The sequence below is a fragment of the Channa argus genome, chromosome 1 (assembly GCF_033026475.1).
Source record: "Channa argus isolate prfri chromosome 1, Channa argus male v1.0, whole genome shotgun sequence".
Taxonomy (NCBI): domain Eukaryota; kingdom Metazoa; phylum Chordata; class Actinopteri; order Anabantiformes; family Channidae; genus Channa; species Channa argus.
The window spans coordinates 29,508,646-29,519,469 of NC_090197.1; the positions used below are offsets into that span (position 1 = coordinate 29,508,646).

The window sequence follows — 10,824 nt, forward strand, 5'->3', positions numbered from 1 at the left end:
ATTCTAACCCCAATTCTTTTAACTTAACCAACAGCAGATGATCATAAATAATACTCACGATTGAAATATCTTAATGTTTGTCTTCATGTATTGTTCTGAATTGTCCTGATATGGGTGTATGAACACACATTTAACATAAGAGAAAACATTTATAATCACAAAAAAACAGCAAAAGAAAATTTTGTTTGTAATTTTCCAAATAATACAAAAAATACTTAAAATTGAATTGTGTAGTTGCTTAACAGAGGTTCTTTTACAATTCTTTCTTAAAGTTTCCCAGAAAACCATTTTATAAACGGATAGAACCTCGATTAATTAGCATCATTCTCTCCCCCGTAATTTTTTTTATCTTTTTATTTTAATTGTTTTTTTGTCCTCCTGCACAGAAAACCCGTTACGGTACGTACGCCATGCTGCTTCGAGCCAAGCTGTCCAGCGGAGACGAGGATCTGTCTGCCTTCGAGTCTCGACTGTTTGACAATGGCGGCCTGCAGAGGGCCCACTCCAGTCCCACGCTACCTCTGGATGCCGCCAACAAGGAGAAAACCAGAGGGAGCAAGACGTCAAAGAGCCTAAAGATTACATCCTCCTCATCCTCAGCCTGCAAGACGAGCAGCGCCAGCACCAGAGAGGGAAGCAAGAAGAAGAATGGGGACCACCAGCAGCCTGAGCTACAGAAACAGAGCAACAAACAGGAAGAGGCAGCGTAAGGTGGCAGCAGTCACATATTATACAGAGCATGTAGCTGGAGACAGACATGAAGCATCATGGGTACTATATCAACATCCTCCTTTAGACATTTTCTGTTTAGCCTCAGTCCGATTCTGATTGGCTGAGGAGACTTTTGTCCTGAGCCGAGCTAAGACAGTGTGAGAAGAAAGGAGGACAAAACATTCAGAAAACACAAACAATGTTTTAATAGGTGAATTTGAAGCACCGTCTCCCAGCTGGTCAGTCTTTATTTCTCCTTCAAACATCAGCTTCAGCAGCTGAAGACTGTCATGATCAAAGCTTTACTTTGTGTAAAATGTTTAATTTCAGGGACATTCTGGAAGCATTTTCTGTCAAAATGATGCAAGCAGACCTCGATTATCAGTGACTGTGTCTCCAGCAGCAGCTTTGACTTCTCCTGGATCAACTTTTCTTTATAGGTACTTTTATTTTTCCTCTCAGAGCGACAAACATTGACCTCCTGCATCACCATCACTCAGCTTCTCCTAGCAACTGATGGGGGAGCAGGTTGCCATGCCGACCACATGTGACGGACAAGAGCGCGTGGGACTGTTGCCACAGCGACAAGCAAAAAGGGGGACAGGGATGGGAGAGTGAGACTCTGGAGTCAGAACTTCCCCCCCGGCCAAAGCACCAACAAACAAATGGACAAAACCTCGTCCTCCTCCACACTTCACTGAGTGTGTGTAAACCCCAGGGAAAGTACTGCAGGTACACAGTGATACTGCGTTGATGTGTACTTTCGGAACATGCTGGATGGAGGCTGATCAAAGTGTCTCTGCAGTTTGTCTTATTTATGTCTTTCTTACGCAAACCAACAGCCTGTGTGGAAGGTTATTAGTGAATCTACTCACTGAGCAACAAAAACACTGTAAACTTTATCAATCTGCACTATTTCATTATACTACAGAAACATAGGGAAATTAGTAGAGAACCTGCTTCACACTGCATGACCTTATTGTGAAGTTATTAGGAATTGATTGACGCAGACTCACCTTAACAAAGACTTGTTATTGGTTTTTGTTCATTGTCGGTCAACCAGTTCAGAGGAAGCATTGAATTTAGCTTTTTTATTTATTATAATAGCCCATATTTATTAAAGGATTTTTATTTACACCGTTTACTTTAAGGCTTGTCATTAGATTTATTTATTTTTTGTTGCCAGGATCTTCACATGAATGAAGGAATAGTTTTCCTCTTCAAAATAACTAATAAGAATTACACTTGATTCATTGTATCAAATAGTTGGTACTAATAGGGTGTGAATTCTGCCTTTATGATGAAATTGGGTGCAAAGTTTGTAATCAGACACCCTCATGATCATGTCCAGTTAATGACAGTTTAAAAAATACATAATAAAAGTGTAGCATTAAGGTATAAGTGGTGTAATGTTGGAGCTGTGTGTAGACTGGTTACAGTTTGTACTCATTCAGTAGTTTTTTCATTAATAATCTTCCATAGTTTTCCTCTCTGTGCTGGTAATCGATGCTGGAAACCCAATAATGTTTGAATCCTCTCCCTGTATCCTCACATGACAAGGATAAAACATATCTGAGGACTGTTTTCTTCTTAACATTTGTGTAACTGAAACAATTGTGACGTTTGTTGAAGGACAGCTGTAAATGCTAAGGAACAAACAGCAGCTGAAAAGCAGGACTGGGCGATACATCCCAAAACAATCGCAACTTTTCTTTTTTTTTTTTTAAAGATCGGACACTATCAGAGATTTCTGGGTCATCAGGCAGTTGCCTCCTTCTCCCACTTGGTGTCAGCAGAGCTTTGAGTAGAGCAGCTGCTGCAGGACAGATGCAGAAAATTAAACGGACAATGAAATGTGGACTTAAATTTAGCAGATTTTAGCCTTTTAGTTTGGTGCTCGACTACTTCCAAAGCATCCTGATAGATGCTGAAGAAGAGACAGAAGAAAAGAATCCATAAGGATCATAGATGGGCAGCATGGCCTCAAAGCCTCACTCAGGGAAAAAAAAAGCCAAAAATCCTTTTGGTTTTTAAAAAATGACGACTTACTTTTCCCTGTTTCAGGGTCGCCACAGCCAATCACACATCCACATATTTACTTGGTCTTTAGATCAGATTTAAACAACAAAATCCAGCATCATAGAGAAGGTTAAAGAGCTCTGCATCTGTCCTGCTTTGAAAAATTTTTTACAACTGAACTGCAACAGCAAATAGACTTTTTTGTGGAACAACCAGATTGTACTCTCTGTAAAAATCATGAAATGTTCCTACAATGTTTATTTTTCACCTAAATATCAAATTCTGCAGAACAACAATAGTTTTTCTGACTACAGACCAACCAGGCATAACATTATGACCCCACATTATACAATCTAATACAGTCCAACACCACAGCTCTGCCATGTATTTTACTTTTACAGAGTTAAAATTTCTCAGTTTTTCAGTTAAAAGTGGCAGAAAGGTGATAATTCTGTTTATTATTGAGATCATAGTGGAGTGCGGTATAGGAAGAGGTGTTTCAAATGTTTTGGCCACCTCACCTCAGGGTGAGAAACTAAAACTGAGACATTATAACCTTGTAAAAGTAGAATTTATGACAGGGCTGCTGTGTTGGATTGGATTAAACTACACATGTGGTCATAATGTTATGGGTGATTAGTGTATAAACCAGTTTGGTCACTGGTTAAGGTGAGAGAGAAACCCTGATCTGGTAAATAGAGAAAAAGTGTTTTAACCAAACCGCCATCTCTCTCTAACCTCTAACTCTCTGTGATTTATTTATGTAAAACACACTTGTCGCACATCTACTGCTAAATTCTCCTACAAAGTGTTTTTGCTGTTGCAGTTCTATATCAAAAGTTATTTTTAGACAACAGATGCAACAAATGCACATCAGTTCATTTTGATTATATCATCACAGTCCAGCTGTGTCTTTTTACATAAATGTCCACAAATAGCTGGATAGTAATAAGATCAGAAAGTGACTCAGGATGTGCATTTGTCTAGGTCGTGACGTTTTTCTTTCTTGTTATTCATTAGTAATTGGCAGTCCTGAGGTTCCATGTGGACCTCCTGCTGCAGAGTTTTGTATTATAATGCAGTTATTCATCATGAATGATGAAGCTGAACAGGAGGAGCTCCATGTTTCCTTTTTATTTATTTATTTTTTATTTTTTTGGACTCAAACGAGTGAGACATTTTCCAGGGAACATTAAGAGCTTCCAGGCAGAAATTGGTGAAATTTCTGGAGGATTACAAACACTGATTGTTCTGCTGTGGAAGTGAGTCTTTGCATTCAAACAAAGGAAGTGTGAGATTTGATCGTCTTCAGTCTGCTCTTCAGTCGACAAACGAGCACTAAACAAACACAGTTTAAAGGTACTGAGGGGATCCAGGACCAAATTTGTAAAACCAGTCAGCATCTCTGATGTCTGACACAGACGACAGAGCCTCTCTGAAGGAGCTGGACAGTTCTGCCGAGTCACACGTCACCACTGTCCACAAACTTTTTTTTTATGTCCCAGTAAGGTGTTAAAAGGTGGTTTTCGAAGATGTGAATGCTGAGACCATGGGTGGAGTGGTGCTGGTCACTATTGGCTCAGACCTGGCTGTCTCTCGCACTGCAGCAAAGGACGTCTGAACCAAGTTGAGCCTTTGTCAACTGCTGTGGAGCCACAAAGAATCGTTCGTATTCTGCCATTATCAATGTGGTCTGTGATCCATGGTGTATCGTGTTCAGGCCCAATTACTGTGAAGGGGCAGTTAGAAGACAAAAAAAGGTGAAGCAACAATTGTGAGACCAACGTGAAATTTGTAAACTGACCCTGACCGAGACCACATGCTGAATCACTTCGGGTGCTGGACTCTTGAGTCAATCATTGAGTCAATGACAGGCCTGTAACGAAAACAGGAAAAATTTTAAGCAGAGAAATGTCATTGACTCCCATCGTCCGACACTCCCATGTATTTAATTGCCCTGGTTCTGACAGTCCTCGGGTCCCCGTCTCATCAGATCCTGGACAAACTGCTAGTTTCACTAGCGTCCTTTCTGATGACCAGCTGTGATGATTTCAAAAGCACCTTTTGAAACGAGCCCCACCGTTACTCATAGAGAACCCTGTGGTTTGGACCTCTGAGGACAGGAAAGCAGGGTGGGAGTCCCATGGTCTGTCCACCAGCGTCTCTTCTTCCCTTATGTTACGTGTCGCCATCCTGGCAGAGACTGGAGGTATGAGTTGACTCAGCTGCTGCTGCAGGCCTCACATTAATCGTCCCGCTGTGCTGTTTGACCCCCGCATCCTCCTATTTACTCCTCAGATTTCCTGTAACACTTGTGTATCTTTGGCACTGTGCAGTATAAAGCAGCTTAGGATGAACTTGTCTACAATTCATGGCCGCTTTCTGCGCTTGGTCCGTGTCCAAACATTGTAAGAAACGTTCACCTTGAGAAGCCATATAGTTGTCGTGCTGAGCGTTTAGCACATTTTAGGGCACTTTGGTTTAGATATTTTAGAATAAACGCAGATGTTAAACCTCCTCAAAGACCAGTTTATTTATTCTGTTGATTGTCGTCTGTGGAACGACGACAGTTTGTTTCGTTTCTGTGAAAGTTTTGGATTTGTTTTGTTGTTTGCTCGGCTTCGCTGCGGCGTGAATGTTGGCCGCCTGCTCGCCGATCGATAGCTGTACATACTGTCCACATTCTGTGAGGTTTTGGTCTTAGTGAAGAGGCAAAAATAAAACCATTTGGAAACAAAACCACAAGTTTAGAGTCATTTTTACTTTCATTTTACTGTTCTGGAATATTCATGGTTTCCTGGCTGCGTGAAGACAAATGACTCCTGGATTGTTCTTAGGGTTTGGACTTCCTGTCGTCCCCGACTAAGCGAAAATAATGGAGAAAAAATGTGTTGAATCGTGATGAATAAAACAATCCATGCAATCAGAACATTTTAAGTTGCACACTGTTGAAATTTATCAAATTTTTAAGCTAAATTGGTTTTGAAAATGAGACCTGTTAATAAATTGTCCTTTAAAAACATACAAACTTCTTCTGCTTCTGCTTTTTTGTCTTCTGCTTCTTCTTCTTCTGCTGCTTCTTCTTCTGCTTTTGCTTCTTCTGCTGCTTTTTCTGGTTCTGCTTTTTCTGCTTCTGCTTCTTCTTCTGCTTTTTCTGCTTCTACTTCTTCTTCTGCTGTTGCTTTTGCTTCTTCTGCTGCTGCTTTTTTGTCTTCTGCTTCTTCTTTTTCCGCTTCTGCTTTTGCTTTTGCTTCTTCTTCTGCTGCTTTTTTGTCTTCTGCTTCTTCTTCTTCTGCTTCTACTTCTGCTTTTTTGTCTTCTGCTTCTTCTGCTTCTACTTCTGCTTTTTCTGCTTCTGCTTCTTCTGCTGCTGCTTCTTCTGCTTCTGCTTCTTCTTCTGTTTTTTCTTCTTCTGCTGCTGCTTTTTTGTCTTCTTCTGCTTTTTCTGCTTCTGCTTCTTCTGCTTTTGCTTCTTCTTCTGCTGCTTTTTTGTCTTCTGCTTCTTCTTCTGCTTCTACTTCTGCTTTTTCTGCTTCTTCTTCTGCTTCTTCTTCTGCTTTTGCTTCTTCTGCTTTTTCTGGTTCTGCTTCTTCATCTTCTGCTTCTTCTGCTTCTTCTGCTTTTGCTTCTTCTTCTGCTGCTTTTTTGTCTTCTGCTTCTTCTTCTTCTGCTTCTACTTCTGCTTTTTCTGCTTCTTCTGCTGCTTCTTCTTCTGCTTTTGCTTCTTCTGCTTTTTCTGGTTCTGCTTCTTCATCTTCTGCTTTTTCTGCTTCTGCTTCTTCTGCTTTTGCTTTTGCTGCTTCTGCTGCTTTTTTGTCTTCTGCTTCTTCTTCTGCTTCTACTTCTGCTTTTTCTGCTTCTGCTTCTTCTGCTGCTGCTTCTTCTGCTTTTGCTTCTTCTGCTGCTTTTTCTGCTTCTGCTTCTTCTGCTTTTTCTGCTTCTACATCTTCTTCTGCTTTTGCTTTTGCTTTTCTGCTGCTGCTTTTTTGTCTTCTGCTTCTTCTGCTTTTTCTGGTTCTGCTTCTTCTGCTTTTGCTTCTTCAGCTTCTACTTCTGCTTTTTCTGCTTTTGCTTCTTCTTCTGCTGCTTTTTTGTCTTCTGCTTCTTCTTCTTCCTCTTCTTCTTCTGCTTTTTGCTTTTTGCTTCTTCTGCTTCTTTTCAGGAGTCGCCACAGCGAATCACGTGCCTCCATCTGACCCTGTCCTCTGCACCCTCTTCTCTCACACCAGCTAACTTCATGTCCTCTCTCACTACATCCATAAATCTCCTCTTTGGTCTTCCTCTAGACCTCCTGCCTGGCAGCTCAGACCTCAGCATCCTTCTACTGATATATTCACAGTTTCTCGTCTGAACATAACCAAACCACCTCAATCTGGCCTGTCTGACTTTATCTCCGAAACATCTAACATGAGCTGTCCCGCTGATGTTCTCATTCCTGATCCTGTCCATACTCTTCACTCCCAAAGAGAACCTCAACATCTTAATCTCTGCTACCTCCAACTCTGCCTCATGTCTTTTCTTCAGTGCCACTGTCTCTAAACCGAACAACATCGCTGGTCTCACCACCGTCTTGAACATCTTTCCTTTCATTCTCGCTGATACTTTTATCACACAACACACCTGACACTTTTCTCCACCTGTTCCAACCTGCTTGCACTCACCTCTTCACCTCTTTCCCACACTCTTTGTTGCTCTGAACCGTTGACGACTAAGTACTTAAAGTCCTGCACCTTCTTCACCTCTGCTCCCTGTAACCTCACTGTTCCACTTGTGTCATTCTCATTCACACACGTATTCTGTCTTGCTGAGGCTAATCTTCATTCCTCTGCTTTCCAGAGCAGAACTCCTCCTCTCTAGATTTTCCTCCATCTGTTCCTCCATCAGTTTTGGATTTGTTTTGTTGTTTGCTCGGCTTCGCTGCGGCGTGAATGTTGGCCGCCTGCTCGCCGATCGATAGCTGTACATACTGTCCACATTCTGTGAGGTTTTGGTCTTAGTGAAGAGGCAAAAATAAAACCATTTGGAAACAAAACCACAAGTTTAGAGTCATTTTTACTTTCATTTTACTGTTCTGGAATATTCATGGTTTCCTGGCTGCGTGAAGACAAATGACTCCTGGATTGTTCTTAGGGTTTGGACTTCCTGTCGTCCCCGACTAAGCGAAAATAATGGAGAAAAAATGTGTTGAATCGTGATGAATAAAACAATCCATGCAATCAGAACATTTTAAGTTGCACACTGTTGAAATTTATCAAATTTTTAAGCTAAATTGGTTTTGAAAATGAGACCTGTTAATAAATTGTCCTTTAAAAACATACAAACTTCTTCTGCTTCTGCTTTTTTGTCTTCTGCTTCTTCTTCTTCTGCTGCTTCTTCTTCTGCTTTTGCTTCTTCTGCTGCTTTTTCTGGTTCTGCTTTTTCTGCTTCTGCTTCTTCTTCTGCTTTTTCTGCTTCTACTTCTTCTTCTGCTGTTGCTTTTGCTTCTTCTGCTGCTGCTTTTTTGTCTTCTGCTTCTTCTTTTTCCGCTTCTGCTTTTGCTTTTGCTTCTTCTTCTGCTGCTTTTTTGTCTTCTGCTTCTTCTTCTTCTGCTTCTACTTCTGCTTTTTTGTCTTCTGCTTCTTCTGCTTCTACTTCTGCTTTTTCTGCTTCTGCTTCTTCTGCTGCTGCTTCTTCTGCTTCTGCTTCTTCTTCTGTTTTTTCTTCTTCTGCTGCTGCTTTTTTGTCTTCTTCTGCTTTTTCTGCTTCTGCTTCTTCTGCTTTTGCTTCTTCTTCTGCTGCTTTTTTGTCTTCTGCTTCTTCTTCTGCTTCTACTTCTGCTTTTTCTGCTTCTTCTTCTGCTTCTTCTTCTGCTTTTGCTTCTTCTGCTTTTTCTGGTTCTGCTTCTTCATCTTCTGCTTCTTCTGCTTCTTCTGCTTTTGCTTCTTCTTCTGCTGCTTTTTTGTCTTCTGCTTCTTCTTCTTCTGCTTCTACTTCTGCTTTTTCTGCTTCTTCTGCTGCTTCTTCTTCTGCTTTTGCTTCTTCTGCTTTTTCTGGTTCTGCTTCTTCATCTTCTGCTTTTTCTGCTTCTGCTTCTTCTGCTTTTGCTTTTGCTGCTTCTGCTGCTTTTTTGTCTTCTGCTTCTTCTTCTGCTTCTACTTCTGCTTTTTCTGCTTCTGCTTCTTCTGCTGCTGCTTCTTCTGCTTTTGCTTCTTCTGCTGCTTTTTCTGCTTCTGCTTCTTCTGCTTTTTCTGCTTCTACATCTTCTTCTGCTTTTGCTTTTGCTTTTCTGCTGCTGCTTTTTTGTCTTCTGCTTCTTCTGCTTTTTCTGGTTCTGCTTCTTCTGCTTTTGCTTCTTCAGCTTCTACTTCTGCTTTTTCTGCTTTTGCTTTTGCTTCTTCTTCTGCTGCTTTTTTGTCTTCTGCTTCTTCTTCTTCTTCTTCTTCTTCTGCTTTTTGCTTTTTGCTTCTTCTGCTTCTTTTCAGGAGTCGCCACAGCGAATCACGTGCCTCCATCTGACCCTGTCCTCTGCACCCTCTTCTCTCACACCAGCTAACTTCATGTCCTCTCTCACTACATCCATAAATCTCCTCTTTGGTCTTCCTCTAGACCTCCTGCCTGGCAGCTCAGACCTCAGCATCCTTCTACTGATATATTCACAGTTTCTCGTCTGAACATAACCAAACCACCTCAATCTGGCCTGTCTGACTTTATCTCCGAAACATCTAACATGAGCTGTCCCGCTGATGTTCTCATTCCTGATCCTGTCCATACTCTTCACTCCCAAAGAGAACCTCAACATCTTAAGCTCTGCTACCTCCAACTCTGCCTCATGTCTTTTCTTCAGTGCCACTGTCTCTAAACCGAACAACATCGCTGGTCTCACCACCGTCTTGAACATCTTTCCTTTCATTCTCGCTGATACTTTTATCACACAACACACCTGACACTTTTCTCCACCTGTTCCAACCTGCTTGCACTCACCTCTTCACCTCTTTCCCACACTCTTTGTTGCTCTGAACCGTTGACGACTAAGTACTTAAAGTCCTGCACCTTCTTCACCTCTGCTCCCTGTAACCTCACTGTTCCACTTGTGTCATTCTCATTCACACACGTATTCTGTCTTGCTGAGGCTAATCTTCATTCCTCTGCTTTCCAGAGCAGAACTCCTCCTCTCTAGATTTTCCTCCATCTGTTCCCTGCTCTCACTACATATCACAATGTCATTTCCTACTTCCTGCTCCACACCAGTCACCTCTTCTCATCGTTCTCTTTCATTTTCCTCATTCATCAACTCTTCAAATTACTCCTTCCATCTTCCCATCACACTGTTGGAACCTATCAATACATTTTACATCTTCATCTTTAATCCCCCTAACCTGCTGCATGTCCTTCCTATCTCTGTCTCTCTGCCTCACCAACCTGTACAAATCTACAAACCTCTCCACAGTCAGAACAATTAACGTCACTGTTTGCACTTTCCTGGTTTTCTGCATAATGTCTTGAAATGTGATATGATCTTCACTAAAGTAGAACATCAACAAACACTATTTTCAATGTGATAAAACACATTTCACCCATTAAACAGTTGTGTTGGAAAATTGATGGAAACGGTTTTAATAAATGGTTAAACAACCTTTAGCAGCAATAACCTTAAGCAAAGTCTTCCTGTCCTGCACTGTAATAATACGTTTGAGGTAAAAATCTGTTTGACTTTTTTTATCACATTGATTTAACTTAAGTCACTTAAGTTTTGACCCAATGTCTCAAAAATAATAAATCTAATTTGGTCTATTAAACCAACATTTTTTGACTTAAAATCTCATCAGTGACTTGCATTAATGTCTGTCAAATTCTGACAGACCTGCCATAATTTTATAATATTGGAGTTGACAATTTTCCCTTAAATCACTGGTTTACATTAATATTTAATACTTATGCAACTATTAAAACAAGACCTTTAAGTCAAAAAAATTGACATTAATTAAATAAGTGTTTTTATTTCAGTTACAATTTTGCTGAAACTATCTCTATAGAGAGTTCATTTCTTTCTTTTTTACCTTACTCGTACTCTTTTAATTTTGACTAAGTCATAGTTTGAGTACTTGTATAACTCCT

General features: G+C 40.7%; 1 protein-coding gene across 6 annotated transcripts in view; it reads left to right on the top strand.

Annotated features, from left to right (window-relative positions):
• psda (pleckstrin and Sec7 domain containing a) overlaps positions 1 to 2,426 on the top strand; it is a 53,970-nt gene extending 51,544 nt beyond the window's left edge. For all 6 annotated transcript variants that reach the window (XM_067480143.1, XM_067480161.1, XM_067480152.1 and 3 more), the window contains one exon: positions 387 to 2,426. In XM_067480143.1, the coding sequence (XP_067336244.1) occupies positions 387 to 710 (324 nt within the window). In that variant the 3' untranslated portion in view covers positions 711 to 2,426. The remainder of the gene's footprint in view (positions 1 to 386) is intronic.
• Positions 2,427 to 10,824: the final 8,398 nt, after the last annotated feature.